Genomic DNA, 22,580 nt, shown 5'->3' with positions numbered 1-22,580 from the left:
CTATGTATGGTTAAAGCACAAGTAAACAAGACTAAATGTGATACTTGACATTTATCTATTTTTGATGGTGTAGATGGATCTCAGTTGGTAAAGTATTTACGTTCAATACCCAGTCCTAGTCTTGCTCCTTCAGACATACCTTGAGAATTTGTCCCCATTACAATGAAAAGTAGATCAGAGAGCGGCACCAAAATCTAACCAGTTCTTCTTTGGCACAGGGTCTTTTTGTCCAGCAGGAATTTAATGGAAATCTGTTTTTAGGTGTTTTGTTCCATACAAACACACAAACAAACAGGAGTTAAAGGCTGTGGAGGTAATAATTGACTATGACTCAGGGTTTTATTACAGCCTCACTTAGGTGTTGCTTACCCCTTTAACCAGGAAAATGTTAATTACACCATTTCCATATGTTTTGCATCATTGCCATAGTCATTTTTAAATTATATCGACTAGGGTTTTTTTTGCTTACTTAATATACAGATTCTATTAAAGCTGCATTGTAGTCATTGTGCCTCACAAAAGCATAATTTAGAATTTAATGTTACAAATAGCCTTAGGTGTAAATGTTGTGCATAAATGAGCTTGTGGATGGAAACAAGCGATGGTTTTAACCACATGGGGGTAGCAGTCTTTCACAGCTCTGTCAGAGGCAGACAGGGAGGCTCAGCTGGTAAGTGGTAGACACTGTTGTTTTATGGGGCATCTCTCTTCTCCCACATGGACGGCAGTGGGAAGAGTGTTTGAAGTCAGGCCCGCTTCACCTCAGGGTGTGGAGATTGGCTATTGTTGTACATTTAGCACCGCTGAGCAAGATGAATGTCTGGAGCACAGCATGGGAAAACGCAGTATGTGTCAAGTGTGGTCATGTATGAGCAATGTGGCGTCTGCAGAGCAGCTTTTCCAAAAAAGTGCCATGGAAATTCAAAAGAGAAGGCACTTGAGATGATAAGTCCTCCTTGTGTATTTTAAATAAAAGTAACAGTGTAGCAGAATATGGCTTATTGCAGTTTACCAGCAGGGAAGTAGCCTCATCGTGCAGTAAAGAGTACAGAGGGAAAATCAACTTCTCCAAAAAAGTATATATGAAGTATAGAGGAAATAAATCAAGAAACCAGCACCAACTTGAAAACTGTGGAGCTTCTCCAGCAGCACTAAAGTAAACAGTGACTGTAGTCTAGACAGTGGTACATGACATCATGCTTAAACTAATTGTACTGCAACTTGCTCAATATCCTGCATTTTGATCATTTTCACCAAATAGTTTTTATTAGCCTTTATTTGTCAAGTCAGCTGAGCATGCAACTCCTCACATTCATGCATACTCATTCATACCTGGGACTCACCCAGTTCAACCACAGTCTGCTACTGTTTCTGCATTGCTCAGGCAGCAAAGAGCAAAAGTTCTCATCTTCAACATTCAAAAGATACAACCACAGTTCAGTTTTTGTACTTTATTATTAAGTTATATTATGTATAATTCTTCCACTCTCTGTCTCTGCTCAGACACAGACCCTCGTCTTCTGGAGAAGCAGGAGCAGCAGCAGCCGACATATGTTGCCCTCAGCTACATCAACAGGTAAAGAAATGTAACTATTATTGAGACAGAAAACAGCTGAATTGTCCCTTATAAATGCAGTAATTCAATTGTAAGTAAACCTACTGTATAAATTTGACATAATTATGACATTAATGTTATTAGTCTTTGGCCTCGTAAAGATTTATCTACAGAAGTCCTACATCAGTGAGTATTACTATTGTGTCCTGTGAAGTGTTTGCTCCTATGAGCTTCTACCAGCAATTTCAAATGTCATCTGGTGGATTGCTTAGATGAATTGCTTTAGTATTTGGTAGTTGTTGTTTTTTTTATTGCTCTAGGATCATCCCAGTCGTCTTTGATATGGTGCTTGAATAGTGGTTTTAGTGGCAACAAGCCAGTGTACAAGAAGGTCTGCCGCTGTCTCCCTGCCTTCACAAACACATCTTGATGTGGTTATCGTGTAATTTGTTAATTCCACTTTTGCTTTAACAATGTCTATGTTAACATTTCATTTTTATGATACACATTTACCAAAGACTTTACTATCCATCATAAACTCTGGTGTTTTTTTTGATGGGAATAGAGCCAATGATATTTTTTTCCAAACATGTGTTCTACAGTATCAAAATAGTAGAACTTTCTAAACATCAGGGAGGTCCCACAGTAACAACATTGAATGAGATGACCCTCTTTTCATGAAGAAAAGATTGCAAACCCTGACCAGTCTTATATCCCACAATGCCAGGTTCATGACAGATGCTGCACGGCGAGAACACGAGGCCGTGAAGAAGAAGGTGCAGCCCAAATTGTCTCTGTCTCTGACAGGCAATCTGTCTCGCAGCAGTGTTTCCACTCCGCCTCGCCACACCAGTGGAAACCTTACTCCTCCAGTCACCCCACCCATCACCCCTTCCTCTTCCTTCCGCAGCAGTACGCCCACAGGTAACCTCTCTAGTTAGATGTAATGTTATACATTGTTGACTAAGCAAGCAGCAGAGTGGTGTAACAGTTCAGGAGACTGACATTCAACCAGGAGGTCCATTTACAAGACACTGTGACTGCAGGCATTGCCCCTGCTGAAGTAAATCTGAATCTCTGCCAGTTTACATAGTACTCTCACCCTACTACACAATGAAGGAGAGCAATAAGGCAAACAGTGAATGTCCTCTTCAGGGATCAAAGAAGAATCACAAAAAATCACAAGGCCTCTTCCCCTCATCATCTTGCTTTAAAATGACCTTACAGGATGACACAGATGGCTCACTCACTGTTTTAGGTGAAGAGAAAAACTGAAATGAATGTCAAGAGACTGGCAGAGAACACATAATATTTCCACCCCTTTTCTCACTTTATTGCCAGTTGTAATGGCTTTATTGGCTAATTAAAACTGAAATGATATGATTGTGTATTGCTTGTAGAAAATACTTCATCCCACTTGTGTGATCACTGTTAAATTGTTGGTTAGGTGTTTTGCTTAGGAGCCATATTTTTAATAAAGCTCACGTTGAAACTACAGAGAATAAGGGGCAGCTTTCATATTCCAGCCGATGTGTCTAATTCACTACAGTGTACATTACATAACAGGAGGAGGTTTTTTTCTTTGTAAAGTTTTCCCATGTACTCATGTACTTGTTATGTAAAGTATGCAGTCTTTAGTTTACAGTCGTGTTTTTAGCTCTTGTGGTTTTGTAGCTCGTCTTCTGGCGTAACATCTTTAATTAATCGATAAAACTATTGCAGTTCGCTGACCCTGAGACCTCAATAAAATGCAAAAATTCTTTCCCACGATTGGCATTTTTCAGTCTTTCCGGAAACATGGGCGCTGTAACACATGAAGCAGAGATTATGGGAACACTGGCCCCAAGCACATGTTGAGAACGGTCCACACTTGTCAGCCTGAAGGCTCGAAGGCCGGGGATTTCATCGCCAGAGATTAGTCATGAAGTGTGCATAAATCAGAGCTTCTTGGAGAACAGTTTGTATGATCGCACGTCTGGTCGTGATGCCTTGAGTCAAACACTGTTTGACCTTCTGCCCTCCCACAGGTAGCGAGTGTGATGAGGAGGAGGTAGACTTTGAGGAGTCTGACAGTGATGAGTCGTGGACTACAGAGAGCGCCATAAGCTCCGAGTCCATCCTCAGTTCTATGTGCATGAACGGAGGAGACGAGAAGCCTTTTGCTTGCCCCGTGCCAGGCTGTAAAAAGAGATACAAGGTAGGTGCCACTCAGCATCTATTGATTATATTTCTATAGTGTGAAGTATGTTTCCCAAACAAAAGCCTGAGATATTTGCAGTGTACAAAGTGTGAGATATGTGATTTTATTTGCTAAAATCAAAATGGAGTCCCTGCTGTTGACAATGGAAACTGGAAGTTCTTAGTTGAGCATTACAGCATGTCAACATAGATGCATACATCTAGTCCACTTCAGTGATGTGGAGTTTTACAGGATTTTCCATTCACATCTGGTGTGTGTGGTTGGGATAAATTATGTGCAGCTTGAGAAAATTGCATTGCTGACGTGAATGACAGGGTTATGGGCGATGACTTAGTCTGAGGCAGCAGGCATCATCGGGCATCTGTTTGGGGGCAGAACAAGACAGATTTGTAACAAGAACACATTTTATTTCTCCTCTCTACAGCTTTAAATATAATGTCAACATATTGTAATGTATGTAAGAAGCTCAGCTGCACTTGTAACAGGTAGATGTGGGGAAACTGAGCCAAGGTGACGGCTGAGTGTCTTGTTCTTTGCTTCGTTACAGAATGTGAACGGGATCAAGTATCATGCCAAGAACGGCCATCGAACCCAGATAAGGGTGCGCAAACCCTTCAAGTGCCGGTGTGGGAAGAGCTACAAAACGTCTCAGGGTCTCCGCCACCACACCATCAACTTCCACCCACCCATCTCTACTGACATCATCCGCAAGATGCAGCAGTAGACGGCGAGTGAGCGACCAGCACTCTCCTTCAGGTCACGTCCCAATCCATCTGAACACCACCATCACCAGCAATGGCTGTTTCTCATTCCACCCCGTCCCTCTCATCCTTAAATGCCCCTTCTCTTTCTCTCTCTCGTATCCCACTTTGTTATGACACTATTTTTGATTGCATGGTATAAATGTATTATTATTCATCCTTCGTTTTTATTCAGAATGTTGAATCTTTATGTAGTTCACAGTTTTGTATTTTGCACATTCAAGCTATCATTTATCTATTTGACTTTATGATTTTTTTTGACATATGGTGCTCCTTGATGATGAGGGTGTGTTGTAGACTAGAGAATGGCCACACCATCGAGTCACGAGTAGCCTTGCATGTGCAGTAGGGCATCCTGCTTTAAAGGCAGTGTGAAGTCAGAGAAAACTGAGGAAAGATTTGGATGGTTTTTTTTAAGAGAATGGAGGCACCATGACCTTGCCTTTGTCTCATTTCAGCCTACAAATGTGACAAAAGGCAAATGAAAAGAAATCCGAATGTGTGTGGTGTAACATGAAAAAATCCAAGCTGAAAACTTTTGTACATGTTTCATTCTCTATCAGATTCAATGTTAATAATCAGTCGTTGCTTTTTCATATCACAAGTATTCCAAACCTTTTTTCATCTGTTTTACTGCAAACACTTCTGTGTGAGCACCAAAGGATGATCTCAGGTGACGTTTGCAAGCATTTCAGCACCACAATCCTGCCCAAGTGTTCTGATAGTATTTATGCTGTTCAGTGGGATCACAGGAACTCTGTGTGTCCTTGTTCCTAAAGTTCCCGGCCACTTTCTCCAAGACTTAAGCAGTTTTCCTCGCTATTTTACGGCAAGGGATTGAAGCACTTTTTTGTAACAAGTTGCCAACAAATTAGCATTTTTTTGCCAATATCTCGTTTCTGGTGTATGTACAGTTGCTACCAAAACGAGGAAAAGGCCTTCAGAGCAGAAGTTTGCATTGCTCCCAGGGAAGATGTACACCAAACCTCCAGTGTTTCCAGTATTGTGAGATTTCTGTATGTACAGTAGTTGCCTTGAATTGTAAACCATTCCAATCAGTACAGATCGTTGAATGGCTTCATTGTGACAGTTCCGACGAATTCAGCTGAATGCAGACATTACACAGGCAGCTCAGTCCAGACTGTTTGCAACCATGTGATTGTACTCGTCATGGGTAGAAGAAAAGGAGGCCGACATCAGCCATGTATTCAGCACATTTACGTTCTCACAGTCCTGCTGTTGAGAGAAACACATACGCCTCCTACTTTGTGCCATAATAACATAATGTCAGTTGAGGGTATGTGGACCACCATTTAATCCCTGAAATAATGAACCCCAGATCATAAAATGCCACAAGATGGGGGATTTATCAACATTGAGCCATTGGGTAACATCTTCACTGCATGTACATTAGTGTTAAGGAACTACAGTCCAATTGAGAATTGTGACAGTATTGTACTGCCAGTATGGAGGAAAGTCTTTGATATAGTGTACAGTGAATGTATTGTTATGTGTTAAGTGCATTAAATTATATTTTCATATGTTTCTGGAGTTAAAAAAAAATATATAGTATAATGTGTATGAAAAGACAAAATCAGAGGTTGTTTGGAGAAACGAATGGTGATGTACTGTATTTCTTCAAAAAGCTGCTTCATGTAAACTTTTGTTACATTTAGAATAAAACCTCCTCTGACGTGTGCCTAAAGACTCCTGTGTTATTAAATGCGTTTGGACACAATTCAGTTTCAAACAGACTTTATTAGTTTGTATTAGATACATGGAACTCACTTAACAAATGAACCATTTCTATGAATGAAATAACTTAATGCTTTAAAAAGAGAAGAACGAAAGACGGAAATTTAACATAAGCTCAGCATGCACTGATTAGCTGATGATGATATGGATGTTCTTAAGGATTCTGACACAAAAAACCCAATTAAATAATCCAAATCAAAAGAAAGGAAACCTAACATAACACAAATCTATCATACACAAAGTATCAAGGCTTTCACAATATCATTGGCTTTAATTATTCTAAAATAGATGATCTCATGATACACTGTATAATGTCTGAATGTAATCATTGAAGATTTCTCCCTGACTGCATATAGTGCACCAAGGCTGCCTCCTATAAAGAATGAGCAAATGACTTGTACAGTGATGTTCAAGGGGGAAAACATTTGGTTGGATGTTTGTAATGTAAGTTTGGTAAACACTTATCTCTTTCCCTGATTCGTTACATCCTGTAGTCTAACAGATCCGTGAGAGCCGAGTCAATTTAAGGTCAGTATATATACGTACAACAGTCTTATCCCCCTAAATTATTCTTCAAATCCAAATGAAAGGAAATCTTTCACCTATAAAAAAGCTGCTTTGCAAACAGACTCAGTAGCCCTGCCCTATACACTGAATTAGAATGTCCTTTTAAAATGTCACATCACTTCAAAGTGTTTCTATAAGTTGAAGTAACAAAGCGAAAGTCAGTATAGTCTAAAGAGTGGATCTTCACACCATTACATGCAGAAAAGAGTGCAGAGTGATTTATTTCAGTGGTGACAGGAAGTAGGCAGACCGGATGTGCTGATTTTCTGTTCTCTCTCTAATCAAAGTTGAGTGGGTGGCCGTCGAAGTGAGTGAGCACATGATTCTCAAACACCTTCTGGTCGCAGTCCAGCGGGAACTGCTCGCTGCACATGGGGCAGATTTTCCAGTGGCTCTCCACGTGCTCCTCGAACTTGCTCTGGTCATAGTTGGGCGGAAAGATGACCTCGCACAGTGGACATCGTTTCATGTCCATGCTGCAGACGGGGAAGAGGACAGAAGAGAAAGGCGGGGGGGAGAGAGAAAGCTCACGTTAATAAGCAGTCAAGTGATGATGTGGGCAAACCAGGAGCGCGGGCTAATAAAGAGCATCTGTCTGATGCGACGTGGGTGGCCTGCTGCTTGACTTATACCAACAACAGGGGGGCTGTGCAGCAGAACAAACACTTTACACATGTTACAATGCACAGGTTTAGAAAATGTAGGGTGCGGCAAACTTGGATGGCATTTACGAGAGTTCGGGGATATGAGGGTGTGTTACCTGGGATCAAAGCAGAAGGCAGTTTGTCCATCGTTCACAAATGGGCTGTGAGTTTCAGTTGCTGCGGGCTGTTCGTTGGTATTACCCTGAGAAAGACAAGTAAAAGAGCATTTGTGAGTATTTAAAACAAGGAGAAAAAGAAGTCACCACTGCACATGGGAGAGAACACACACAGCACAGTCTGAGAGGCTTACGTTGTTGTTGTTTTGCTTTTCCTCTGACTCCTCGTGGCCTTCTGGCCGGCTGTGGTTGCGGGTGGGTTGGATACACACCACATTACTGTCCCAGGAGGGTGGGCCCACAGGGGGCAGCCTAAGCAGCTGGTCATCTGAGAACTCCTCATCTCCCTCATCTGCAGATAAAGAATTCAGAGACATAGCTACCATAAATACAAGTAAATGATTTCTGCAGTTGTTACTGGATAAAGGTATGTGTTACTTTCTGAAAAGGAAACCAACCTTTTGAGTCTGAGATGGAGTAAGGGTTCCCAAAATGCAGCTTGCTGGGGCTCTGAGAGACCAGCAGCGGTGTGGGGGCATCCTGGGTGTAAGGGACAGGGTACTGCAGGAATAAAGGCACACTGGACTGGCTGCTCTCCAAACTGGTTTTCTCACTGGCCCCCTGATCTGCCTTCTTGCTGCTGCTGCCCTTCTGGAGCTCCTGTGGAAGAAACGGCAGAATTTAAAACACTTTCACAACAAAGACCAGTGGCAAAAGTAAATGCCACCATGGGCATCAACATGTTTTCTGGGGAGCTACATATCTGGTTTAATCTCTATATGCCTCCCAGTCTGTCAAGGCAAGTAATACATCACTGCTTATAATGACACAGCAGCTCCTGAGCTGCAACTTCTTGCCTTTTCTCTCGCTCACACAAACAGTTTAATTAGTGCCTTCATTAAAAAAGAAACTCTTCTCATTTTCAAAGGGAATGTGACGCTGTGTTTTATTGATGTTAGTTACAGACGCCAATTTAATTTACAGTCTAAACCTCAAATTGGGTCATTCTGCTCCTCTTAGCTGTAACAGCATTACCTCGAAGCAATATTTTAGGTCAGCCAGGACCTTGCTGTGGTCCAAAGTAATGGAATGGAAAATAAGAACTCATTTACTTTGCTTCTACAATTAGAGGCATATTAAACACAGACCAGATTGGGAGAGGGAAAATGGTAGGGGAATGGCACTTTTCAGGGAATTTTTAGAGTGGAAGAAGTCCATAAAAGAGAAAATGAAAGCTGTCACTCACCCCCTCCACTTTTTCCTTCTCCTTCACAACAAGTGCTAGTGTGTCCTTCAGTTCCTTCAGCTCCCGTCCCTTCTCAGCTACCTGGCTCTGAAGTACATGAAAGACACAAAAACAGAAGAATTAAAAGACATTTTCAATTCTCAAACATCTGACATGTGCTGCTGATTGAAAACTGCATCAGTGAAATACTCTCAGACCTCAGTGCGTGACATTAATTGATCACAACCATAAAAGGCTTCCCTTTGCAGAGGACTGATTTATGAACAATATCGCTCAAGGCAAAACAACCTGTTTGAATTCCTCTGAGACATTAAGCAAATATCCGCCAGACCTGAGCCAAGCACAGCATTAGCCAGGCAACTGGAGATGACTCCTCAGAGCCAAGCTTCGCTTGTCTGCAGAGCCTGACATAAACAGCAGTAAAATGTCGTCTCACAGATAGGCCTGCTCATAAACAACACTGTCAGAGCGACTGTGTTCAAGGGGAGAGATAGCATCAAAGGCCTTATCCCTGAGCTAGACCAGCCATACCCAGCGGTAAAAACACAGTAAGTGTCCAAAGACAGACCTGCTTCGAAAGCAGCAGAACATCACGGGCAGCGAATGGCCTGATCCCAAGTGTCTGTGGGATGAACTGACCTTGTAGCGATCTTCCTCTGCTGCCAACTGCAGTTTCAGGTTCTCATTAGTCTTCAGTTGTTCCTTAAATTTCACCTCCATCTTGGCCAGCTCATCAGCAAACATGCAGCTACGCTCCTTCTCCTCCTAATGAGCAGTCAGACATTAACCAATGCTCTTTTTATCATATTCCTCTATCTTACAATGCAGAGAGCACATACTGTATATCATACCTTTGGAGAACACATGTCTTTGAAAACAGGGTGTGTACGTCTAATTTGGGGACACATGAACAATAAAAGCATGTTTCTTACCACCAGCATCTGCTTGCATTTCCTGTACTTGTCATTCCTGTCGGACGCCTCTCTGCTGATGCCTTTGAGCTTCTCCTGGATGATGGCTTCCAGCATAGGATCAGCAGAACCTGGACTCCCTGTGAAGACAATGAAGGCAAGTCAGAGAGTCTGCTGACCAAAGCAACAGGGGGAATAAGAAAGTTATTTTGTTCTCTTGATTATTAATATAACAAATTCATACCCAATGATACACTTAAATGTGACATGTTATTACAACCCACCCACATACCAACAGATCAAGAACCAGAGTAATAAACTATTGATTGACTGATTTCTGAGGCAAAATATAAAACAAAAGGCAGCCACCTAAGCACATTACCAACTTTACCCGTGATTTTGATTAATGATTAAATGCAATTATTAATTCCATAACTTTTAACATTCCATAACAATTAGGAACAGTCAGATATAACCTACCGGGCACTGACGTGTCTGGACTAACTGATGCTGGGATTATTGTGGCCTCTTGTGTTGAAGTTCTCTTCAGCTCCTACAGACAGGAAAAAAATGAGTGTTGAGAATTAGCTCTCGATGCAACTGGAGGACAAAAACAGTTGAAAGAAACAGTAAATTGGCGCAGGCAAGTAAAAGTACAAAGTATGCTACTGAAAACAATTACAACACAACAAAGTTTTACAGCAGATTATATTCTGTGTATTTAAACAAGTTCATATTAATTTCAAAAAGAGACATTAATATGTGCTTGTGGAAATGTCTAAGCACACTGAATGCTGATGAAGATTAATTAATTTAATCTCAGGGTGTTTTGTAATTAATTGCAGTAAAGAAATTAGCAACACAGACTGATGAGTGGCCAAATCCCCTTTTACCTCTGAGGGCATTTAGTTGGATGCGACAGGCAGGCACAGTGTTACAGAAAACGAATGCAAGCTCTGTTCTTTCACTTGTTGTATACAGTGTGTCGGCTGGTATCTGGTGGGACCTACCCCTTGCTGTTCAGACAGTCTAAACACTTGTTTTTGCAGTCTCTGACATTCCTTGTATTTCTCCTTGTAGTGTTCTGCAGCCATGTGCAGCCGCAGCTTCAGGTCCTCCACCTCTCTCTGCAGTTCTGCTAAAACAGCTGGGTCTGCAGCAGCTTCTTCTTCTTCTTCTTCTTCGGCCTGGTGACGAAAAGCATTGCAGCAGAACAGATCAGACATTAAACACATTAATGGCCCAATTGCCCTGTGAAGTCTTAGATACCCTTATTAATAGCACCTTTATGATTGTAAGAAATCATCTACAATGTCTATTAGCATTTTTATAATAAAGGAGTGCTATCAAATGTTTCTTCAGTAAACACGTAGTGATAAAAAAAAAAAAACTGTTCAGGGGAGAATGTCTTATTTTTTGATTTAGTTTAGATCTGGCTAGGTCAGAACTATGGAAAGAATTATAGCCTCCTTCAAAGGTAGAACCAGGAAAACCTCCTGTGGGAGAGACTTTTTATTTCTGTTTCTATTATTTTGTTGGCTCACTAAAACATAGCATACGTAGAATGTGGTTGGACGGATGATAATAGTACTGTATATTTTCAGTACTATCATCATGTATAATCCTGAATCTTGAAATAATGAAAATGTTACTGTGACATAAATGTTGTATCCAAATATATAATAAAGAGGAAAATAAAAATTAACTATCAAATAATCTAATTACGTTTACTGAAACTATGGCCACACATCAATTTGATCATTTAACATGTTACCAAACATTATTATATATTTGTATTGAATTCTTTTTGCTTCTCTGGTACAAATGTTTTTTTTGACGCTCACACATCACCTACCCCCTGCTTACAATTACATTAAACATGTAATTACACATTAAATCATTAAAGCCTGTTAGCAGATTGATCATCATCCTTACAGCTTCCTGTTTGGCCTCTGCCTTCATCTGCTCTACCAGGCGCTCCAGGCGGACGCACTGGGCCTGAGCTTCAGCCTTGGCCTGGCGAAGGGCATCGGCCTCCAGCTTCATGTGGTACAGTTCAGACATGGTACGGTCGCGGGTGCTGGAGGCGTCCCTCAACTCAGCGGCTAACAAGGAGGACTGCTGCTGGTTGGCCTGGAGCTGCTCCTCCTTCTGCCGCAGCTGCTCCTTCAGGGCCTTCATATCTCCCTGCCAGAAACAAACACGTTTTATGTGACGGTTATTCATTTCTGTGAGGTCGCTATAAATATGTTATTATTCTTTTCCCTATTGTTGTTATTACTCATTTTCTAATTATCATATGACATTCTTTGTACCAATGGGGGAACTTTGGCCAGGATCTCTCTGTACTGTTTCTCCTTCTCAATGAGGCACGCCTGCAGGCGTCCCACCTCCTCTTTGAACTGGGCAATGGTGTTTTCCTTGTTCACGTCCACAGACTTCAGCATCTGCAGCTCTGCACTCAGCTTAGTGTTCTCCAGCTCCCGGTTTTTCAGGTGAATCTGGTGAACACACACAGATTCAAACACATGCCCACACGCACACAGCAGAAGTTATAAAACACAAGAGAAGTTATAAAACATAAAGTTGTTGGCTTTTGCCTCATTTATACAACACCAATCACGATCACGTACCAAAGAGCATATGACTATTAAAATAAATGTTGCGTGACCTCAATTACAAAACAGAGATTGAGATAGGCCCATAAAGCTTTCCTTGTGTAACAGCCCCGGTGTGATGGTGCAAGTTAAATTACAGTGTTTCCATAATACACATTTTGCAGTGGTGGCTGCTTCAGAATTTTATGAAATGTCATGACGTCGCAATTACACGACTCTGTGGAGCTGTCAGCTCAACTCAAACGAACAGTCGTCCACTCTCTCTCTCTCCACTTTGAGGATGAGCAACTGGAACAGTGACAGGATGTCAATCACTTGCGAAGTCTTGACAACCAAAGGAACAACAGTGCGAGTACAGTATTTTCTCTTCAGGCAGAGTGACAAACAGAGAAGAGTATGGTCAAACTGGCCATCGGGAGCACCGGGAGTAATCCAGGTGGGCCTGTTGCTCTGTGGACCGCTTGAGCAGCCCATTATAAATAAACAAGAGCGAGAGAGATGCCTCGTCAGCCCACTTTGATAATACACCAGCCCACATCCTCAACACCAGTTCAACTGTTAGTCGAGGTTTTGCAGCTGAAGCCAATAAGCCAAGAAAAAGACAATAGGAATAAGATAAGCAAGGTTTTGTTTTGGCTAGCTATTTAGCAATATCGTGTGCCTTTTGTTGAAACATGTTCAACTTTTTATAACATCGATGTGCTCGTCATTGTCACTTTTCGTGAACTGACCAATCAAAGCCTGGATGGGGCTATTAAAAAAAATAGATGTACTACAGTAAAATTTCGAAATAAATACCTCACAGTTATGTATAAATGGCTATGATAATTGATAAGTTAGTACTTAGCGTTAACAAATTAGAGACTAACCACCCAGGTACAACAAAGCCCTTTCCACCCACTACTGAAATAAATCCTAGGAAACACTGAATTAGATATGGGTTTTTGGCTCCATTTCCGAGGCGACAGTACAGTATGTGGCACTCCCAGTTCCTGTGCAGTGGCCACCACAACAAAGACACAGAAACACCAGACAGACCAGAAGAAGACAGAATAAGCGTTGCCCTGTTTAGACTAAATGTTTGGGCAAGAGTACGCAGAATAATCACAGTAGTAAAAAGTGAAAAACAGGAAAAGTCAATTAACTGGACCTCCAATTTTGGGGAATCTAACATAACAAAAATATTGTTAACTATACAGATTATAAAACTGGCACTAACATAGCAGTCAACCGAACCACTGCTAAGCCAACCCCATTGACATAATGACCTTGTGACATGAGAGCTGCTACCTACCTGAACCATGGCATCCTTATTTTCTTATTAATCTTCATGTAATAACAATTTTTTTTAAGATTAACACAGCAGAAGCATTATCAGAATGTACTTTTTTGAGGAAGCACATGCAACATATTAATCCTACCAGTGCATTACCTTGTAGAGTTCCTTCTCATCTTTCTCATTCTTGAGATGAGATTCAAGTGCCTCCTTCTCTGCTGTAAGTTTCTTCACCCTATCCTTGAGACTAAAGAAAGGGTCATAAAAACTGTTAGCCACAAATTGTATCACCCATCACATTGTCTATGATCACATTCAGTGTTTGGAATAATTGATTAATGACCATAGGTTATCGTCTTTAAATTTTTATGTTGTTTTATGCATCACTTATAGACAAAACAAGCAGAAAATATGAAAAAGTGACAGCTACAAGCTACTTGACTTAACAAGAAGTTACATATAAAACAAGGAGACGTGATGATCACGTTCCTCCTGTGTTGATATTACAGCTAAACATACTGTCAAGCTGATATCTAAATGCACTCATTTACACACAACTCTCACAAACAATGACAATCTGAGTGTGACTTTTTCCAGCTTATTCTAATGAGTATTTGAGTAAACAGATAAACATAGAATTCTGTGTGCATGTTACCAAAATCAGCAATTCAGTGAATCTGCAACAACCCCTCCACCCTGAACTCACTTGTCCAGCTCAGTCTCCTTTTGTAAGCCCTTCTGGGTGACTCCAATCAGATCCTCCTCTAATTGTATAACTCTGGCTGTGGCCTCCTCCAGCCTCCTCTTTACCTCCTCTTTCTCCTCTTGCAGGGCCTGGGAAGAATTCTGCACCTCCTGGGAGACAAATAAATAAACAAAAACAAACAAACAAAAAAAAAGCTGAAGACCAAATAAAATACACAAGAAAATGCCTCAGTTTAGTGTTCTGCATGATCTAATGACTTATTGAATTAATTAATCATTCTCATTCATAGAATAATTTACTCCAATTTGTGCCAAGACCTACATAAATCTAGATGGGTTAAAGTCTGACGTGACAACATAATGGTAGCTTTAGGGTATACCACTTTGCTTCTCTGTCTACGCTTGTGGAAAACGTGTGCAAAACATAAAAAGTTCAACGTCTTTGAAATGGTTTTGAAATTAGTTTTCAAACTTAAAAGATTACATCAAAAAAGCAAAAGGAAATGTTTATTTTACAGTTTGTTTATAGACAGAATTTTGGAATCTTTATATTCACACCACATAAAAAAATCATATAAAAGTATAGTCATAAAATTAACAGCCACAAAATCTGCAATCATGTTTTCATCTGAAAGCCGTTTTAAAACCAGCAGATTTATGGGAGAGGACAGCAATATGAATTATTACTGACACTGCTTTTAAGGCTTAATGTTATGCAATAAAAAGCTGAATTACAACTTTGATAACACAGACATTCATATCTGTCAGAGTGTGATTTATACTTTTAGTGAATCACTAGTTTGGACTGCTCTGTATGTTTGCAGTCTTTCACTAGGGGGTGCTAAGAGACTGTTTGGCCAAATGTAAAACTGTCCTCGGAATAACTACAAGAACTAGAAAACAGCATCAATCATATCATTTAGCACATTGAGCAGCATGTGCTTCTCAATCAACAACCAAGAACAACTATACTATACAACAAAACAAGAACAAGGCCTTTTGCTTCACTGACAAAAGTTTTGCAACAGCAACAAACATTTTTCTCTCCTCCTCCCTGCTGGCACTCCTATCTGCCTTCAAAAACAGACTCCGTCCATTCTCAGCTTACTTGGTTCTCTCTTCTCAGCTGGGCACAGGTTTCTTTCTCCTCCTCACACTCTTTCTGCAGGCTCTCCTTCTCAGTTTCCAGCTGCTCCTTCTCCTGCTGCAGGAGGGCCATGTTTTTGACTAGCTCGTCTTTCTCTCTCTGGGCCTCTTCCACCTTTTGCTGCACAGATGAAAAGGTGAATTATTCAGGATGTTCGGGCCATTCACATATTAATTCACTTCATTAACAAAGTACCCCATCATGCTCAAATAGTATGTGATGTTGTTCACCATTGTACATTATGTCCTTATCAAACTAATATGAACTCAGAGATTTAATTAGCTGTTCTGGATGTGACGGCCAAATAAGATCTGAGAACATTGATGTATTGAGTAGCTCTGCTGAGGCATACTGTACCTCAAGGAAGCCAGCCTTGGTGGTGACCACCAGGATGTCAGAGTTGCATTCATCCTCCACAGTCAGCAGCTCATCCTCTGAGGGGCTGTTGGCACGAAACTGGAATGGCGTGCTGGCTCCCCGGATCTCCCCTTTGTGGGTCACATAACAGAACTGGTAGAACTCGCCATCGTCATTGGGCACATAATATCCTGTGGAAGAATGACATCCAGTCAGTGAACTAAAGCAGTACAGAGAAGCAAAGCAAAACATATACACCCACAACCCTAACCTAACCCCAGTCCTTAGCTTATCTTAAACTGCACACTTATTCCAATGTTATAACAAAGTACGGATAACTTTGGAACAAAGTGTGTGGAGATAAAAAAAATAACTTAAAAAAATGCAGAAACGGTTGTGCTGTAGTGGTTCAGTAATCTGGAGCACACGCTACACGTGTGGTGTGGGTTTGAATCTAAAAAGCCAATAAGACATAAGTCTTTCTCTGCTTCATGTCACTCTCTATTACTTTATAAAAAGTGTATAAAAGATAAAAAAACACATAAACTGAAATGTCATTTACACTAGAACAGAGATCTGTGGGGAACATTTCTCATTTAACTCGATTCACTGATTTGGTATTAAAGTTTTAACAATCCTCTGAACAGTCCTCTGATATGTGGTTATTAAAAGGTGTCAAAGTTATATAAAACTATGGTATGATCTTACCCTGAAAGACCACTGTTCTGTGGACTGCGGTGCCTTCCACATAGTTCTCAGGGAGAGGCGACCACAAGAATGTGTAATAGTCCCTCGCTGTGCTCCAACCAACCTGTGAGACATTGTGGGGAATCCATTCAACCAGACGTTCTCACCACATCAGTGTAGGATAATAACAATGGAGGATTAACAGGGAGACTTCCTAGAATCCACACAGTACCACTTCCAAAATATCTCAAACTGGTTTATTACAGTAATCATGGGGTTGTCAATCTATGTTGGGATGATAGTGCAAGTACTTTTTTTCCTAACAAGAAAACTGATCATTTCTGTAAACCACTCCAACTCCTGGTCACCATGTGCATGTGGCCTGGCCCTTGTCATGAACAAGCCGAACTGTGGAAATATAGCTACAACTCACTTCTAACAGGAAGAGGGAAATAGGTGAAAATTTTATACATAGGTGACTTGAAAATGAAAACCAAAACGTAATTACACGTATTTTATGTGTTGTTAACTGATGGCTGATGAGGGGGGAGTACAGAAAATACATCCATAACTTCAGCCCGGTGCCATAAAACTGTCAAACAAAATCAGAGTCACATCGAGCTGGCTGGCTCTCCTTGTGCACACTCAGGCACACACAGGCATCCACAACAAGCCCAGTCAAATCAACCTATTACACCAGCCTCTACCAAAGAACATTTTGCCCAAATTATATTTTAAATTCTCAAGCAGACAAATCACATTTAAATATACACTATTGCAACAGATGTTGTTTTTGATGTTTTTTTCCACTATCTGGGCAGTTTATTTTCTCACCTGTGTACAAACAGCCTACAGCTACAATACCGCAAGTGTTCATCAGAGCCAGAGATAGAAGGCCCTGGTGCTCCAAAACCCCCAATTGTTACCAGTGCAGTTCCAGCCTCCAGCAGTAAAGAACAGGAAGCAATTAAAACATGCACCTAGTTAGTGAGTGTCATTACTGAAGGCTAGCCCTTACCAGTCCACTCATTAGAGCAGCAGAGGTGGTGGTGGGTGAAAACTCTGAGAGGAACTCTTTCACTTACAACAGGCTGGTCTCCAGTGTGTATAAATAGGAGCAGAGGAGGTAGAGACGATGTAGAGCCACCACAAGAAAAATGGTGACTGAAGTGATAACACTGCAAGAGTAAAATCTCCAAAAACATAAGCGCAAAATGTGACCATAAAGCCAAACAATGCAACAGGTATTTTAGTTTAAACATGTCATTTCACCAGCATTCCAGCAAAGTCATACTTCTGCAAGAAAGCTGTGAGAAGCCGGGGGCATGTTGCTGCAGGAGGAAACGTATTGTCTATGTGCCAGTCAGACTGTATAAATTCAGGAGCGAGATGTTCATGAATCACACAGAGGCGTTTTGCTCAGAGACAGGTTAATTATAAAGCTGTGCTTGCTTTCTCCTAGGCCACTCTGACAACCTGTCCCAACAACATTCCTCCATGAGGCTGAGAACAACTTGCATCACGTAGCATTGAAAATGTTCCAACATCAAAAGGCCAAAGGCTGCTTTTTGTCCATGTGCAAACAAGAACCTGTCTCCCATCTATTTATCATCAATAGCCAAATGTAGTTTTTGTTTGTCTTGCCAAATTAAAGTGTATAATTTAAACATGTGTAAATTATTTCAGGTTGACATGTGAAAGCATAAATCAAAAATTAGAAAATAATTCATTTTCAATTGAATTGTAATTCCTCCAACTAATAAGGAGGTTAGAGGTTTGTGTGTTCAGGAGGTAACACTGACACACAGCGTATCCCGGTATCTCTATGCATACAAACGCAAGAACTTGGCACCAAATGTCTCATCTGTCAGCACTGCCAAGAACATTTACACGATTTATGATCCTGCACTCAGTCTTTTCCAGCTCAGCTGTGTTTTAGAGGTTTGAGATATTTGTGATTTTAAGATCTATCCTGCCAGTTGGTACCTACCTTGAGGCTAAAGACTATGTGATGTGGCATCAAGCTGAAAACAGTATTTAAACAGCCTCTAGACATTACCTGATCCACCTCTAGTAGCCTAACATGACCTCATTTCACATTGAGGCTTGGCAAAAATCTCTGTATACATCCATTTCACAAATCTACAAAAATATCATGCATAGCACATACTAAGTATATGAATCACTGATTTTTTTTCAGACACAGAATAAATATATGGTTTTCATCAGTGTTACAAAGACATTAACAATTCAAATCTCTGCTGTTTGCAACAATTTGTCTTGGCATTACAGTATGCTACAAAAATAAGTGCGTGATACAAGTATGTTTCTGACTCTTAACACTGGGACCACATTTGGACAGAATGCAACACAAACAGAGAGAGCTGTTAGTTCGATTTTTTTGATCTGGTATGCTTTAATCCCAGCTTCCATCTCATCTCTGGTAGATAAAAAGAATGTCATCTAGAAGAGCCTGGAGCCATTTGCTTCTGTCTACATCCACGATTCACTACAGATGAGGCTAAAATAAATTACTGCCACTGTATTGGATTTAATGTGCTCCTATAACCAGATCCATGTGGGACACTCAAGTGTGTGGTGGAGGTCAAAATGCTCCATTCCCTCTGTGGAGCTCATTTTTCAAATAAACATGACAATGGCTGCACTCGCAATCTCTCTGTTTTTCTCACCACTGAATTAATACTTTGTTCCCACCTTTAAAGTAAAAGCTCAGCACTGTTATTTTCGCTAAATAAAAAAATATATAGCTGCAAAGTGTTTAATGGCACAGATTCATAGGTTTTAAGTCATCATACAGTATGTTAGAGGTTTACCAATAAATCATGCACAATATGCTATAGTCATTAGAATACATACTGTAATACTTCTACTACGACAACTACTGATAATGGTTTTCTTTAAACTCTTCTATAATAAATTGAAAAGGGTTAATCACCTTGAATATGCCAACCCAGTCCTTTGGATGTGGTTTGATGAACTGCGTCAGGGTGTAGTGACACTCCAGTGCAGCATGGGGCAGGTAACTCTTCCCCACATTCTGGAAGATGACGTGGGCAAAGTTTGATGTGTCCATGTTGTTGCTTAATAAAGTCCCGTCCAGGAACAGTGCCATAAATCACTCAGCAGTGGCTACACAGGAGGAGAAATAAAATATGTGATTAGAAACAATAATAACCACAGAAACAATTCAAATACCATTCTTTACAGTTTACAGTTTCTTTACAGGATATTTCTCTTTTCTTTTCTTATCTTTAATGTTGAGTCATTGGTGTGGGGTGTTTGTATGGTATACAGTATGCTTTCCTCCATTCAAAACAAAATTTAAAAACTGCAAACAATTACAAAGTATAAACAGACATCTGCAAATTACAATGCAAGGTCATGGCTAATACCATCACACCAGAGTTAGCATTGACTGTCTTAATATTTAAGATAGATTTGGATAGATTTGTTCAGGAAATAGTATAATTTGAAGCTTTTGAACCAGCTGTTTAGTTTTTTTATGTGGTAAAGGGTTCCTGGCTCAAACAGAAAAAAACAGGTGACTGAAGCGCATGCAATCTCTGTCCCAATTTAAGAAACGCCTGATTTTAATGAACTTGTCCACAAAAGGGCAAATTGCAAATCTACATTTTCAATTAATGTAGGTGTAGGACTGTAGACTACTGGGCTAATGGGCTTGTACCTTCTCCCAGTGTGAGAGTCTCACAGACACTGTAGGGAAGTCCTTGTAAAGATGTAAAGTAAAAAAAAAAATCCAAGTTTGCCACCAGTGACTTGCTCTCAAATTACAAGCAGAATGGTGATTTGTCAGTGGGAAACCCAGGCAAGACCCATGACACTCAAGTTTACAGCACAAGTCATGACCTTTCACTTCCAACTCATGATGGACAAACAATGCAGCAAGTTAATGGTACTGTAGCTGTATCCATGCAACTTCAAATGCCTGCTAAAATCATCATGGTCATGTAATATTTCACAATTTAGAGTAAATGTTCATCGCTGAAACACTGATAGGTATGCAAAGGATTAAAATAGTGTCCTCAAGATTTAGCTGACAGCTTCCTTCTGCTAATGCAAAAGTGAAACAGCTGATCCAAATGCAAAAATATACCTATCCTCTGTGGTGTAAATAATATCTAACAGTAGGAATACTTTATTACTGCACAGGATTGTACTACTTTTTTCTTAAATAAAGTATTTATCACTTTACAAGGTTTTATATAGCTAGTTATACTCTTTAGATTTCCCAGACTACATTTGTAATTCAATACATAATAAATAAATATAAATAAATAAACCTTAATTTGGTTAATGTATTAAATGTTGTCCCTGGAACTGGATTTTTCTATGTTTAATTTTTTATCCCTTATGGTAATAAGTCAATGACTTTGCAAATAATGTTGAAGCATAACCTAGTTTTACTCTTTACAACTGATATATTAGGACTTTTACATATTGTATAATGGTTGACATTCATTCTTTTTTGAGGCAAAATAACTTACTTACTTTTAGTACCACAAGTAGTATTAACCTAGAATGCATTTTAATTGCCTTTTAGGCCGCTTTATTTTCAGGTATATTCATCTGACATGTTGTCACAGTGCCACATAATTCATGAAAAATTAGATGACAGCAGAGAAAAACCTTGCTTCATTAAACTGACCTATATTTTAACTAAAAACACGGCCACATGATTGACGTGAGTACTACTTCAGAGTGGATTTTCCATTTGGGCCTCAGCTCATATCATTTTTTCCGACGTAATTAACGTTAGCCCCGTGGCAGTCAAAACATTTCCTCGGATGATGATCGGAAACTCTGAACGTTGTTGTCATCTACAGCAATCTCCGAGGTTCTCAACCTGATATATAATGCTAAATAATAATTTGGCAAATGTCGACTGTAATGGCTGAAATTGACAACTGGCAACTTCAAGCTACGAGGCGAGGCCTAATGTGAAAACAGTGATCATATCTGGCTAAGTTAGCTATGCAGCTAGCTAGCGTAAGTTACATACTTGACTAGACAAGATCACGCGTTTACCGCGAGGCAAGGACACATTTGTTGCTATGAAATGTATAAACTACCACGCAAAATATTCACATTAACTTAAACACAGCGTTTGGGTTAGTAACGTTACAACGCCCTTAACGAAAAACAGAGCAGCTAACTAGAGAGCACTGCTATCAACTGGAGGACAAGGTTAGCTAACGTAAACAGTTAGCAACGCTGTCTCTCGAGGTAACGTTAGCTTCTCAAAACACATGTCAACCGGAGAAAATATCAACAACCGCTGTATTGTTAGTCACATTTATAAAATAAACCTTAAACATACCCAGTTGCCATGTTGAACAGCAGCTGAAATCCGAATGTATCATAAAAACAATTGTTGACGCAGTTCAGTGCTTTCCCCTACCCTCTTCCTGGAATAATAACAACATTACGTCATTTCCTGTATAGGGGACCTGCTTGGGAATCCCACCCGTCTGAAATATTTAACAATGAATTAACCTCCGATATCAAAGATTATATCATCAATGTGGATCCATTCACATACATGACACGTTTAAAAGATATAATTAGTAACTCGAAGACTATGAGCAGTGGTAGAAAGTAACTAAACCATTTTAGGTACTTGTATTTTACTCACTTTATACTTCTGCTCCACTATATTTTAGTACTATATTGTACTTTTTACTGCACTACATTTATTTCAAAACTTCAGTTACTGGTTACGTTATATATAAAGTTTTTACATCACAAGATACATTTCAACTTAATCATAAAATATGGTGCATTTTTATAGATTAAGCTACCAGTATATTGTTAAAATTAGCTCAACCGCGGACAAATACAACATTAAATGCTTACACATTAAAACGCCAGTAATAATGATTAAATAATGAAATATAGTTTAGTAGTAACATATAGTGTTAGTTGAGTAGTTTTACTTTTGATACTTTTGTTTATAATACTTACTGATGTATTTTTACTTAAGCGCAGTTTTGAAA

At 39.9% G+C, this 22,580-nt stretch overlaps 2 protein-coding genes across 4 annotated transcripts in view; one reads left to right on the top strand and one right to left on the bottom strand.

The window, feature by feature from the left end:
- The window catches only part of jazf1b (JAZF zinc finger 1b), a 12,217-nt gene extending 7,573 nt beyond the window's left edge, over nt 1–4,644 (top strand). Inside the window, exons 2-5 of the mRNA XM_070912510.1 lie at nt 1,504–1,576; nt 2,283–2,479; nt 3,583–3,752; nt 4,303–4,644. Coding sequence (XP_070768611.1) covers nt 1,504–1,576; nt 2,283–2,479; nt 3,583–3,752; nt 4,303–4,479 — 617 coding nt within the window. The 3' untranslated portion in view covers nt 4,480–4,644. The remainder of the gene's footprint in view (nt 1–1,503; nt 1,577–2,282; nt 2,480–3,582; nt 3,753–4,302) is intronic.
- A 1,610-nt stretch (nt 4,645–6,254) lies between these two features.
- tax1bp1b (Tax1 (human T-cell leukemia virus type I) binding protein 1b) lies at nt 6,255–21,986 on the bottom strand. Of its 3 annotated transcripts, none has more exons than XM_070911959.1 (18): nt 21,905–21,986; nt 19,502–19,695; nt 16,567–16,669; nt 15,859–16,049; nt 15,463–15,621; nt 14,356–14,504; nt 13,806–13,896; nt 12,071–12,256; nt 11,691–11,942; nt 10,766–10,942; nt 10,236–10,308; nt 9,777–9,895; nt 9,484–9,609; nt 8,845–8,931; nt 8,057–8,258; nt 7,793–7,950; nt 7,599–7,684; nt 6,255–7,314 (listed from the first exon to the last, which is right to left on the bottom strand). In XM_070911959.1, exons 2-18 carry the CDS (start codon nt 19,676–19,678, stop codon nt 7,116–7,118), a joined length of 2,535 nt encoding a protein of 844 aa, XP_070768060.1. In that variant the 5' UTR covers nt 19,679–19,695; nt 21,905–21,986; the 3' UTR covers nt 6,255–7,115. The 3 variants fall into 3 exon arrangements, with proteins under 3 accessions (XP_070768060.1, XP_070768061.1, XP_070768062.1); XM_070911960.1 differs by having other exon boundaries at nt 10,236–10,305; XM_070911961.1 differs by having other exon boundaries at nt 8,057–8,255; nt 10,236–10,305.
- Nucleotides 21,987–22,580: the final 594 nt, after the last annotated feature.

This window comes from Enoplosus armatus, chromosome 9 (assembly GCF_043641665.1).
Source record: "Enoplosus armatus isolate fEnoArm2 chromosome 9, fEnoArm2.hap1, whole genome shotgun sequence".
NCBI classification, from domain to species: Eukaryota; Metazoa; Chordata; class Actinopteri; order Centrarchiformes; family Enoplosidae; genus Enoplosus; species Enoplosus armatus.
This window is presented reverse-complemented; position numbering and strand designations above follow the sequence as displayed.